The sequence below is a fragment of the Rana temporaria genome, chromosome 13 (assembly GCF_905171775.1).
Source record: "Rana temporaria chromosome 13, aRanTem1.1, whole genome shotgun sequence".
Lineage (NCBI taxonomy): Eukaryota > Metazoa > Chordata > Amphibia > Anura > Ranidae > Rana > Rana temporaria.
The window spans coordinates 35,145,383-35,158,894 of record NC_053501.1 but is presented as its reverse complement, the minus strand read 5'-3'; the positions used below and the strand labels follow the sequence as shown (position 1 = coordinate 35,158,894).

The 13,512-nt window shown below is 43.8% G+C and overlaps 1 protein-coding gene across 1 annotated transcript in view; it reads left to right on the top strand.

Moving 5' to 3' along the window:
• MNAT1 (MNAT1 component of CDK activating kinase) overlaps positions 1-13,512 on the top strand; it is a 180,326-nt gene that overhangs the window by 24,636 nt on the left and 142,178 nt on the right. Inside the window, exon 2 of the mRNA XM_040333167.1 lies at positions 9,156-9,308. Within this exon, the coding sequence (XP_040189101.1) occupies positions 9,156-9,308 (153 nt within the window). The remainder of the gene's footprint in view (positions 1-9,155; positions 9,309-13,512) is intronic.

The window sequence follows — 13,512 nt, the reverse complement described above, 5'->3', positions numbered from 1 at the left end:
ACTGCGTCGCTTTAACAGACAATTGCGCGGTCGTGCGACGTGGCTCCCAAACAAAATTGGCGTCCTTTTTTCCCCACAAATAGAGCTTTCTTTTGGTGGTATTTGATCACATCTGCGGTTTTTAGTTTTTGCGCTATAAACAAAAATAGAGCGACAATTTTGAAAAAAAAGCAATATTTTTTACTTTTTGCTGTAATAAATATCCCCCAAAAACATATATAAAAACATTTTTTTTCCTCAGTTTAGGCCGATACGTATTCTTCTACCTATTTTTAGTAAAAAAAATCGCAATAAGCGTTTATCGATTGGTTTGCGCAAAATTTATAGTGTTTACAAAATAGGGGATAGTTTTATTGCATTTTTATTTTTTATTTTTTTTTTACTACTAATGGCGGCGATCAGCAATTTTTTTCGTGACTGCGACATTATGGCGGACACTTCGGACAATTTTGACACATTTTTGGGACCATTGTCATTTTCACAGCAAAAAAATGCATTTAAATTGCATTCTTTATTGTGAAAATGACAGTTGCAGTTTGGGAGTTAACCACAGGTGGCGCTGTAGGAGTTAGGGTGCACCTAGTATGTGTTTACAACTGTTTGGGGGTGTGGCTGTAGGAATGACGTCATCGATCGTGTCTTCCCTATAAAGGGAATGACGCGATCGATGCGCCGCCATAGTGAAGGACGGGGAAGCCGTGTTTACACACGGCTCTCCTCGTTCTTCAGCTCCGGGGAGCGATCGCGACGGAGCGGCTATAAACAAATAGCCGCGCCGTGGTCCCGGATCGCTCCCCGAGCGGACCCGACCTCCGCATGTAGCGGGGGGGGTCCCGATCGGACCCCCCACCCGCTAATAGGCGAGGACGTACCTATACGCCCATGTGCCTGTACGTGCCATATTGTGGACGTATATGTACATGGGGTGGTCCTTAAGTGGTTAAGTCCCAAACAGCCTCACCTGCTTCCTCTTTAATCCACCCCTGTGAATTGCTATTGTGCTCTTTTTTCCCCCTTTCCCCCCCCTCCTCTCACACCAGTGCTTCACTGCTAACATTCCCATTCAGCTTGCTAGAGCCCAGTGCACAGCGTGACACGCCTCCCCGGGGAGGCGTGTCACGCTGGGCTCTGGCAAGCAGACTGGCCGCCGCTCCGGAGCTAGGCCGAAGCCGGGGACTTTCCTAGGCCTAGGCTCCGGAGCGCTCCGCGGATCGCGGGGTGTGCCGATCCGAACGGGGTGGCCCGTTCGGATCACGGATCGGTGACGATCCGTTACACCCCTACTGGGCACATAAACCCCCTTCATTCCCAGGCGAAATTTCAGCTTCCGGCACTGCGTCGCTTTAACTGACATTTGCGCGGTCGTGCGACGTGGCTCCCAAACAAAATTCACGTCCTTTTTCCCCCCACAAATAGAGCTTTATTTTGGTGGTATTTGATCACCTTTACTTGTTGGTACACGCACCGGCTTCCCAGCGATGGGCCGGGACAGTGTTTACCCGCTGCGCGCCCCCCAGAGGCGCGCGCGGGTAATGCACTTTAAATGACGTCCAAAGACGTCCAGTTGGCACCTGAGAGCCGCAATGTTGACGTCATTTGTCAATAGCGCAGGTCTCAAGTGGTTAATTAGAATAGCCAAACTATTAAGTGTATACATGTAAAACAAACTATAGAGGAACCCAAAATTTTGGGTTTGGAAAAACGGCCCTAAACCCAACTGCTTTGAAACGCCAAAAAACGTGATCGTGTGCATGGACACATAGGATAACATTAAATGTGTTCAGTGGCAGTTGAAAAAAATGCCCAAATGCCTCTGAACTCGAGTTTAGCAGCGTCTCGTGTGCATGGGGCCTGAGGAGGTGGCGGAGAGAGTGAGTGAAACAAATAAGGTGATGGTCAAAGAGGGAAAGGACAGTTAGAGAAGTTGCACAGAGTGCATAGGTGGGAGAAAACAAGGTCAAGGGTATTGCCATCAGAGTGAGTAGAAGCCTTTATCCATTGCTTCAGGTAAACGGAGGAGGTTGGACAGAAGTTGGGAAGTAGCAGAAGTGTTCGTATTAACAGGGATGCTGAAGTTCCAGAGGATGATTGTGGGGATTTCAGAAGAGCGAAAGTAGAATAGCCAAAGTCATCAAAGGACGAAACTGGTCCAGGGGGCCGGAAGATCCCAGCTATCATTGGAGGAACTGGGGAGAAAAGATTAATGCAGTGTGCCTCAAATGTAGAGAGTGACAGAGAGGGAGGTGGGTGAAGTACCTGAAAGCTGCTATGTGGGAATATGATTGAATGAATGAATGAGAAACTTGTATAGCGCGACACATGCAAACTTAATCGCCTCTGGGCGCTTGTTGTTCCTGTCTCTTTTGATATCAAAAGAGATGAGTCTTGATCTTTCTCCTGAAGGCTAAGTGGTTCTCCTCCAAGCGAATGCTGGTTGGTAAAGCGTTCCATAGTCTGGGACCTTGGACCGCGAATCTTCTATCTCCTTTGGACTTGTAGTTGGCTTTCGGTATCATTCCCACACCCCCTCTCTTATGTCCACTGTGTCTGGGGGAGTGAGTTCAGAGAATGTCACCATGGGAGAGGGCAGCAGAAGACTCGGTGTCGGATTCATGAAGCCAAGTTTCTGTAATGGCGAGTAGATCAAATGAGTTAGAACTAAAGAGGTCATGGAGAGAGGTACGTTTGTTACAGACAGAGCGGGCATTCCAGAGGGCGCAGGAAAAGGGGAATCTGGTTTTGGGAAGAAGAGGAATGGGAATTAAATGGTTACACAAACTTTGTATTCTATTGACCTTCCTAGCTGGTTAGAGGCATGTTTAGCTCTTCTTAAAGCCCAACTTGGGGCAACGTGTTATCCCCCCCCCCCAATGCAGGCACTGTTCCTGCACTACATTGGTTAACTGTTTTTATATTATCAAAAGTCAGCAGCTGCAGTATGTGCAACTGCTGGCATTTCATTTTTGCAGGGTTGGCTGGACCTTCGCTTTAAACGGCATTTATGTGTGGGAGTCAGAAGGTAAGGAAAGCCCCCACCCCAAATCAGCAATGGTTGTTTTAGTTTGACTTAGATGGCCTCTTTCACACTACTTATGAACCCCCCTGTCCTCCAAAAAATGTCCCTTAGGCTTCTTTCACATGAGGCAGACTCGCTACGGAGTCCGTATGTCAAGTACCTCTCTGCTCACTGAGCGGGGAGGGGCTTGTGCAGCGCTGCTGTCTCCTATGGAGAGGTCTGATAAAAACAGACGGCATGCCCGTTTTCAGCAGATCTCACCCAATCCGATCCGCCATGGACGTATCGCCATTAGTTTGATTTTGACATCCGACGTGCTATAGGCCGTTTAGGTCCGCCGACAAAACTGACAGGCGGACCTGAACGGTCTGACCGTGTGAAAGGGGCCTTGCCTTGGAGGTTCTAACTTTTTATTCTTAACAAACCAGGAAAAAAAAACATTTTGACTGGAGTCACATTTTAACCACTTAAGGACGCCTTCACGCCAATATACGTCGGCAGAATGGCACACCTGGTCACATATACGTACCTGTACGTGGCCCTTTAAGCCCAGCCGTGGGGTCCCGTGCGTGCGTGAGTGTCACCCGGTCCGAAGCTCCGAGACCGCGGGACCCACGGACCCGATCACCGCCGGTGTCCCGCGATTGGTCCTCCGGAGCTGAAGAACACACCTTCCCCGTTCTTCACAGTGGCACTGTCATTGATCGTATGTTCCCTGATATAGGGAAACACGATCAATGACGTCACAAGTCCAGCCCTGCCCCCCTACAGGTAGAAACACATATGAGGTCACACTTAATCCCTTCAGCGCCCCCTAGTGGTTAACTCCCAAACTGCAATTTTCATTTTCACAGTAGACAATGCATTTTTATAGCATTTTTTGCTGTGAAAATGACAATGGTCCCAAAAATGTGTCAAAATTGTCCGATGTGTCAGTCATAATGTCGCGTTCAAAATTGTCGCTCTATTTTTGTTTATAGCGCAAAAAATAAAAACCGCAGAGAAAGCTCCTATTTGTGGGAAAAAAAGGATGCCAATTTTGTTTGGGAGCCACATCGCACGACCGTGCAATTGTCAGTTAAAGCGACGCAGTGCCGAATCGCAAAAACTGGCCAGGTCCTTTACAGACAAAGGGAAGGGAAGTAACCGCTCCAGGTGGGTATGTTGAACAATCAGCAACAGTTTAGGGAATCAAGGGTTCCGGTAATGCACAAAGCAATTGATAGAAGAAAAAAGGATGGACAGCCGCACTCCAAAAAAAACATAAGGTTGTCTTTAATATGAAAAAATGCACTACAAAACAAGCAGAGAACGGGAATAACAGCCTACACGTTTCACACCCCAAATCGGTGCTTAATCATGATTAAGCACTGATTTGGAGTGTGAAACGCGTAGGCTGTTCCCGTTCTCTGCTTGTTTTGTAGTGCATTTTTTTATATTAAAGACAACCTTATGGTTTTTTGGAGTGCGGCTGTCCATCCCTTTTTTCTTCTATCAATGGCCAGGTCCTTTACCTGCATAATGGTCCGGGTCTTAAGTGGTTAATGAACCACTCGCAATACTTCAATAAGTACCATTTGTTGCCTGTTTCTATTCTTCTAACAAGAACCCTTCTGTGCTCCTCTAATTCCTGAAATGGAAAGCTGGCTGAATTTTGCAGATAGCGAGTAAATGTCAGGTTATGTTTAACTGAACACAAGCGATGTTTCTATCTCAGAAACGTTCATGCTGAACATTACGCAACGTACAAGCAAATCTTTTTATTGTAATTAAATCCATGAAACATTGTCTGTTTAAAACATCGGCGGGCAGAACGGGGTGAATTGTTTCCTCCATTGGTAACCCAATCACACCTCAAGATTTGCTGTCAGATTCTCAGAAATAAGTCATTGTCTGTGTGCATTGCCTTGTGAATTCTTCTCAAGGACGTTTCAGCTTTAAATTTCAGGCCTCTTGCCCAACTAGGAATTACCGTAAGTGTTCGATTTAAAGTGTATAATAAATGTATAGCTTCCAGCCCCCCCCCCCCCCCCCCCAAAAAAACCGTTCTGAGTAAGCTGTTCAACATAAAATTTACGAGTCATTGAAAAGGCAGCTGCCAGTCAGATTATAATTGAAGCTTGCTTCTTTCGTGCAAAAATCACAAAAACTAAAATACACACGCCTTGAAAAATAAACATGCAAAAACCTGTTTCTTGTTGATCTTATTGTGCAAATGCTGTACTGGTTCACTTTGAAGTAGTCTGCATAATATTTCCTTTTATACAAGGGCTTTGTGCGCAACCAACGTTTTTGTGTACTTGTGACCTGAACTGCAAAGTACAGTAAGTTTGTTCATCTACTGTAATTCATTGACATGGCACAATGTACATCTAGAATCTAGATAGATTGCATAATCCCAATATACTGTTTTGTGCGGTTCCTGTGCCGATAACATACAGTAGGGATCCTTAAAGCGGGGGTTCACCCTATTAAAAAAAATTTTTTTTTTTTTTTTTATTCTAGCATTACATTCGGCATCGTAGCGCGAGCTACAGTATGCCGGTCTTACATTTTTTATCCCTGTACTCACTGCGCTATTGCACATTGAAGATTCCGGGGAATGGGCGTTCCTATGGTGAGAGAAGGTGATTGACGGCCGGCCCTGGCACGTCACGCTTCTCCGGAAATAGCCGAAATAGGCTTGGCTCTTCACGGCGCCTGCGCATAGCCTGTGCGCAGGCGCCGTGAAGAGCCGAGACCTACTCCGGCTGTCTTCGGGGAGCGTGACGTGCCAGAGCCGGCCGTCAATCATCCTCCCTCTCCATAGGCACGCCCATTCCCCGCGGGAGTCGGAATCTTCAATGTGCAATAGCGCAGTGAGTACGGGGATAAAAAATGTAAGACCGGCATACTGTAGCTTGCGCTACGATGCCGAATGTAATGCTAGACTGATGTTAAGGAGGGTGAACCACCGCTTTAAGCCCCGTACACACAGGGCAAATGCTGAAAACGCTGACTGGAGTGTTCTGGCTGGGGGACCGGCCCCCCTGTCAACACAGCAGCTCAACGGGGGAGATTGCTGTACCAACGTTGGTACAGCCGCTGCCAGTTTTTTAGTTTTTTTTTTCTTCAACCCGCAGGGTTGATCTAAAAAAAGAAAACTATAAATGTGTACTAGGCTTTGAAGTGTTTGTATAGCCAAATATTTTCATTCAGTTTTGCAAAGGGTATAGATGTGTTTTTTTTTTTTTTTATCCAATTAGGGAGATTTGTCTTTACTTCCAGTCCTGCAGACACAAAGCAAGGGGAAGGAAATTTCTCAAAAGTGAGGGAAGTCTCCTCTTAAGCCTCGTACACACGATCAGTCCATCCGATGAGGTCTGAAGGACCGTTGTCATAGGTTAACCGATGAAGCTGACTGATGGTCCGTCACGCCTACACACCATAGGTTAAATAACTGATCATGTCAGAACGCGGTGACGTAAAACACAACGATGTGCTGAAAAAAACGAAGTTCAATGCTTCCAAGCATGCGTCGACTTGATTCTGAGCATGCATGGATTTTTAACCGATGGTTGTGCCTACAAATGATCGGTTTTGACCTATCGGTTAGGAATCCATAGGTTAAATTTAAAGCAAGTTGGCTTTTTTTTTAACCTATGGTTAAACAACCTATGGGGCCCACACACGATCGGTTTTGACCGATGAAAACGGTCCATCAGACCGTTGTCCTCTGGTTAACCTATCGTGTGTACGAGGCCTTAGACAGATGTCGCTGGGATAGGCATCCCCACTGAAAGATTGAGCCTGGGTTCACACTGTAAGGATCCGCACATCCAATTCCCAATAGCAGAAGATTGTGACTCGCTCTATATGCAGCAGGTTCACATATCTCCGATGCAGCTCCAGTGCAAATTTGCACCAGAGCCCTGTGTGTCTTTTGGTCCATTTCAGGTCTGAATTCAGGCCAAAATTCAGGCTGAAATCGGACCCGAAACGGTGAACCAGGACGCACAGGAACCCTGCTGGGAGCGGCATTGGGTGTGAACCCAGCCTAAAGTGGTTTTAAAGTCAGAAGGTTTTTTTATCTTAATGCATTCTATGCTTTAAGATAAGCCTTTTGTGTGCAGCATCCCCCCCCCCAATATTTATCTGAGCCCATCTCGGTTCAGCGATGTCCACCAGGACCTCGGCTGTCCCGGGACTCTCCCACTTGATTGGCTGAGACAGCAGCGCAGCACCATTGGCTCCCGCTGCTGTCAATTAAAGTCAGTCAATAAGGAGACTGTGTAATATATGTGAAGAAAGTTGCGCTACTAGGGAAAAAATATATATGTATCGGCCAGCATCAACAATAAGACATATTGTGTAAAACAGAATAAAAAACAAAAAATGCATCGATACAAAAATACAAGAACCCTGGAGATCCAAAAATAGTGAGTTAACATAATACAAGTGCTTGAATGCGAACAGCTGGATTTACTCCTGCAAATACACTTGTACTCTATGCAGAGCAGAACACCAAAGGTAAAAGGAACATATATAGTTCCTATGACAGTTATACGTAAAGTATATGTTTGACCAACTGAAACTGCTCCACTTTAATTGCCATTTATAAGTCAATGGGAGTATTCAATATTCCAATCTCCCAGGTGTAATATTGGGATGCAGTAAGTCTTGTAAGAGAGCTGACAAAGCTGTAGCACATGGGGTGAATATCTCACACAGCACCCAGTGATGTGTATCCAACACCAGGGGAAGGGGAATGGGTACTCTTACCCCAAATCGTGGACACACACGCCAGCGGCGGTGGATCAACAAGGCAAGGAACAATCCTCCAGGGCACACTCTCCAGCTCGAACTTCTGCGATGGGAATGCTATACACCTGCATCCACGTCAAAGGTTGCTAGTAATGGTACCAGGTATAAGCTGTAGCAAAGAGGATCCCGACAAGGAAATGTTCTATATATCCAAAAACCAGCATGAACCATAGGGAAAAACAAAAAAAAGGCCTCCACATAGTGCAAATGAATCCAAAAGACTTAAAAATGTATTAAAATAAAATGTTATGCCCCAGTTGATGTACTATTGTACGATACTTGTCGGGTACATAGCCTGCTGAGCTTTATACACTACGATTTTTGTGATCACCTTTACATGCACCTTACCTGTATGTTTTTATACTTGTTTTATTTTAATAGATTTTTAAGTCTTTTGGCCTTACCTCCAGTCTTGCACATTTTTACAGGCTGTTCTCCTTTGGCACAAATTAAAAAAAAGAGAAATCGTTTGTTAAAGTCTCCAGATCAGATGCTCCATCTGATCTGGAGATGATGCTGCCCTCTGGGCAAACCGCTGTATACATATACAACAGATATGTGGGAGCTGTTTTACATGCAGACTACTGGTGTTTCCTTCTATCTATTTCTGAGATTCAAACCACTCTGCCACACAACAGAGCCCTGGCTGGCTGGGTAGGTGGCCTAAATTTTCTCTGCTGCCATTATGTAACACTTGCAGGTCTTTTGCTTTTCCCTATCCTGCGATTCTAAATTGCAAGAAAAAGCAGCAGATTGATGAGCTCTCTACAACAGGGCTCTCCAAACTTTCTAAGCAAAGTGCCAGTTTACTGTGCTTCAGGCTTGAGTGGAGAGTATGGGATGGGGTGGAATGTGGCCAGTGTGATTAAAAAATGCCCTGACATCAGTGGACATAAACAATGTCCCATCATTGGGTCTATTAGAAGAACGAGGGCACCATTGTTATCAATGGGCAGAATAGGTGCCGTACATGGAATCCCATCATTGCTGTCAGTTAATCGAATAGTGCCCCAAGGGCCAGGTAAAGGCAAGAAAGGGGCCACATCTGGCCCCTGAACCGTGCTTTGGGGATCACTTTTCTCTACATCTATCTGCATTCTTCTTGTTAGCACATGCATACTGTAGCTTTGCTGAATGGTTTTATGTTCTGCTTCTCAGTCCCAAGAGGCTGGTACAAACTCAGACTGAAGTACTTTTACTGCTTGCATTTAAAATAATAAATGTAATCTGTAATGAGTACCGAACTGCATTAATGTGTGCTTTAACAACGATACTATTTATTTGCATTGTTCAATATTATGCTTTTTCTCATTTGTTCGTTTTCTTGTTGTCCTAGGTGTGAAAGTTGTGTCGAGTTACTTTTTGTTCGAGGGTCTGGTACTTGCCAGGAATGCAACACTCCCCTCCGGAAAAGTAACTTTAGAGTGCAGCTCTTTGAAGACCCCACAATTGATAAAGAAGTGGAGATCCGCAAAAAGATCATAAAAATGTGAGTTTATTTTTGCTTATTATCTTCATAGACCTGGTAGAAATAATATATTTAGGATGTTGCTGTATCTAACATGATTCTGTTCTACACAGCAATAGTACATGCCTAGACACTTTGCTGTTGCTTGCTAAATATAGCCTTTCAGTCATTACCTATATTTAGGGTGGCACCAGTGGTGGACAGCAGATGGACTGTTGCAGCAGTTATACATGGAGCTTTTTATTGCTGCACTAATGGAAAGTTGCCCAGCTACCATGTCTGTGTTCGGTTGTATTATTTCTGCTTCCATTAGGCTGGTCCTCTGCTCAGACTTTTCTGCTTTGGGCTCCAAATTTAAGTGGTTCTAAAGGTAAAACACTTTTTACCCCAATTCATTCATTAGCATTACAACATGCTATGCTCCCCCACCTCCCTAAATACTTACCTCAGTCCTCACTCAATCCAGCGCTGTGCCCAGGTGCATCTCTTCTCTCCCCTCTCCCTCTACTCACAGGGACTGAGGCAGCAGCCATTGGCTCCTGCTGCTGCCAATCAAATGCTGTGAGGAGGGAGCGGGTTCAAGCTGCACTGTGTGTGTGTCTATAGATGCAGCCTGCACGTATGCCTCCATAGCAAGTGGCTTGCTATAGTGGCAGACACAGAAGAGGAGGAGCCAACCCCCCAGATATTTAATCAGCTGTAACACCACCATTGTAGCATCCAAGCTTTGACGCCACCACCTAAATAAAGAGTGCAGGCTTACTGACTTCATAGGACCCTCCTATCAAATAGGGGTCAGCTAAGCCTGTGGCCAAATAACCCGGTCAAGGTATTTCTCAAAGATGTTCCTTCAAGGACAGAGGTTAAGGCTGTAATGGTCATCAATGCATCATCTGTATGCAGTCATCACTGGAAATAAAGAGCTCCACATAGTGTAAAAACACTTTAAGAGACTTTATTGAATAAGAAAAGTTGCACTTGCATCAATAAAAAATGGTTTAGCGTATTAAGAATTCCTCGCTGGCTGGCTTACAGCTAGATCAATTCGCACTAGCTTACAATCGCAACGAGCAGCTACGGAAAAAAGTAAGGGAGCGGCAGCCAAACTGGAGAAATTTGCCCATAATCCATCTCAGAACACTGGGAAGGGACAACAACTAAAATTACCCTCACCACCCTCTTTAGATCTAAAGGGATCAAGTCCACATAGGGTGTAAATTTGCCTTGTCAGAAATGACAGACCAACTGAAGGGTATTAAAGAAGAAATGTCACTTGTGATGCATGACCTACAAAAAAGTGCGTGAGTAAGTGGAGTCGAAGATTTATTAACACCTATGAAGCAGGAGATTGAACTTTTAAAGGGGACAGTTGAAAGACAGAATGATAGACTGGAAGATCTAGAAAATGGGTTAAGAAGAAACAATATCCGAATAGTGGGTCTACCGGAGAGGAGTGAAGGAAACAATATGAGGGACTTCTTGGAAAAATGTATCCAAGAGGCAAAATAGGGGGAAAGGAAGGGAGGAAAAAAGGGAAAGGAAAAAAACAGATGCAGTTACAGGGCTGAGAGAGATTTGGCGTGAACGCCATCTAACGACTCGGATGGCATTCCGGTACATATTCCTCACTTTCTAGAATAGATATGGCAATAGGCAACAATACCCTTGCTACAATGGTAACAGACATTAAATATGAGACTAGAGGATTTTTTGGACCACTCCCCTCTAGTTTTGACAATAAGACTGGGAAACCGGTGGGATGGGGGAGAATGGAGAATAAATCCATTTTGGTTACAGCTGATTACCCCTTAAGAAAATATTATGTACATACCTTGGGAATATCTAGGGCATAATAGAACAGCAGCAGCACAGGGTATAGTTTGGGATACCCTTAAAGCTTATCTAAGAGGAATCCCAATTGAGCAAATCTCTGAGGCCCCTTTCACAGCCTAAGAGTAAAAAAATCTACTAAGGACTGGGAGATGAACGCAATGAGGAAAGTGACTGAAATAGAAAAAGCATAAGTAAAAGAGAAATCATTAGATAACCTAGCTAAATGGACTGAAGCACAACAGATATATCGAACATTCTCTTTAAAAAAAAAAAAAAAAAGCTAAGAATAGAAGGTTCTTTCTGAAGCCGGCCCACTATGCAGAGGGAGACAATGATATTCAAATTGGAGGATAGGTTTAGGATTTACAGCTCCTAAGAGAAGCCATTCCCCCCCTTTTTCAAGAGAACAAAAGTAATTTGACAATTGAATCAAAAGCTGTTTCGTGGCCTGGTGTGGGATACTCTTTTGTTATTTCTTCATCAATTAAGCAGGCAAAATGTCTGGAGTTGATTCTAAGTGTGGTATTTGCATTTGGAATATAATTCTGTGAACCTACATCATGTATTCAAAGGAGCCATCGTGAGGCTTATGAAACCAATCCATCAAAGAGATAGCAGCAACATCAGGAGTGGCCAAATCAACAGTTAGGTACATTCTGATGAAGCAGAATTCATTAGTAAGCTCAGCAACATAAAAAGGCCTGCTCATCCATGGAAGACAACAGTGGTGAAAAATCGCAGGATCCTCTCTATGGTAAAGAAAAACCCATTCACAACATCTAGACAAGTGAAGGATACTCTCCAAGAGGTGGGCGTATCATTGTCAAAGTCTACAATCAAGAGAAGACTTCACATAAGCAAATACAGAGGGTTCACCACAGGGTGCAAATCATTCATAAGCCCAAAGAATAGAAAAGCCAGATTATTCTTTGCCAAAAAACATCTAAAAAAGCCAGACCTTATATATATATATATATATATATATATATATATATATATATATATATATATATATATATATATATATATATAATCTGTAGGTCTGAGGTAGATGGAGCAATGGGAACATTTTACCAGGGTTTAATCATCCCACACCTCTGAGGTGGATAGGGCATTGTTGGAATTGCCCGTTACCATTGAGGACCTACAGAAGGTGGTATTGGATTCAGCTAACTATTAAACACCAGGACCAGATGGATTACCAAATGAAATCCATAAGGAATATGGGGAGATGCTGTTATGAGAGTTATTACAGGTATTAAATGAGGCAATGGAAAATAAAAAAATACCAGTATCTATGACAGAAGCGACAATCATAATACCAAAAGAAGGGAAAGGCTCTCTCCAACCCACATCTTATAGACTAACCTCTCTGCTTTGTGCTGGCAAAAAAAATAGCCGGTAGGTTAAGTAAAATAATCCATACTATAATCCATCCTGATCAGTGTGGATTTATTCCTGGTCGATCAACATCATTAGGAGGCTTTTTTTAAATCCACAATTGCTGTAAAGGAGATGGAATCGTGAGTTATACTGTCCCTTGATGACAGCAAGGAGTGGCATTATTTGTGGCCGGCGCTGTCAGTATTTAAAATTGGTTCTGTCTTTAAAAAATTAGTGAAATTTGTTATATACTGACCCAAGGGCAAAAGTAAAAATTTATGAAAAGGAGCCGCATGTTTCTTGCTGTCCCGGGCACAAGGCAGGGGTGCCCATTGTTGGCCATGCTTTTTTCCCTGGCGGTGGAACCTCTGACCATAGCCATTAGAACAGCGGGAAGTGTAAGAGGCTTTAGGCGAGGGGTGGATGAAGAAAAGATTTCGCTATATGCGGATGATATCCTTTTGTTTTTGGGAGATGCAAATTATTCGCTAATTACAGCGATCACTATTATAAAAAGATTTGTCAGGTTCTCTGGGATCTCCATCAACTGGGACGAGAGCTGTCGGAGAGTGCTGGATATCTGCAGGTAGTGGAAAGTTTCAAATACTTGGGAATAAATATAGCGGTAAACCCTAAGCTGTACGTCTACACAAATCGCAGTCCTGAGATTCCTATATCAGGCTAGGAAGGGGATTACTTGGAAGTGGATAAAGACCAGACCATCCCCTGGAACAGTTTGGCTGAGAATGGTCCATAACAATAACACAATGGTAAAACTAAATTTGACAAGATATGGAAAGCATGGATTGATGCTCCAGGACTGGTACCCGCATTTAAAAACCTATAGAAAGTTTTTGTGACTGTACTATATTTAAACCGAGAAATGGGGAGCGGTGGGAGGGGAGTGAAATTTAGAAGTATGTATTTATGGAAAAAATAAAAAAAAATAAAAAATAAAATAAAAAAATATATACATGTGGATATAGGTGACTGGTCACCTGACTGTACA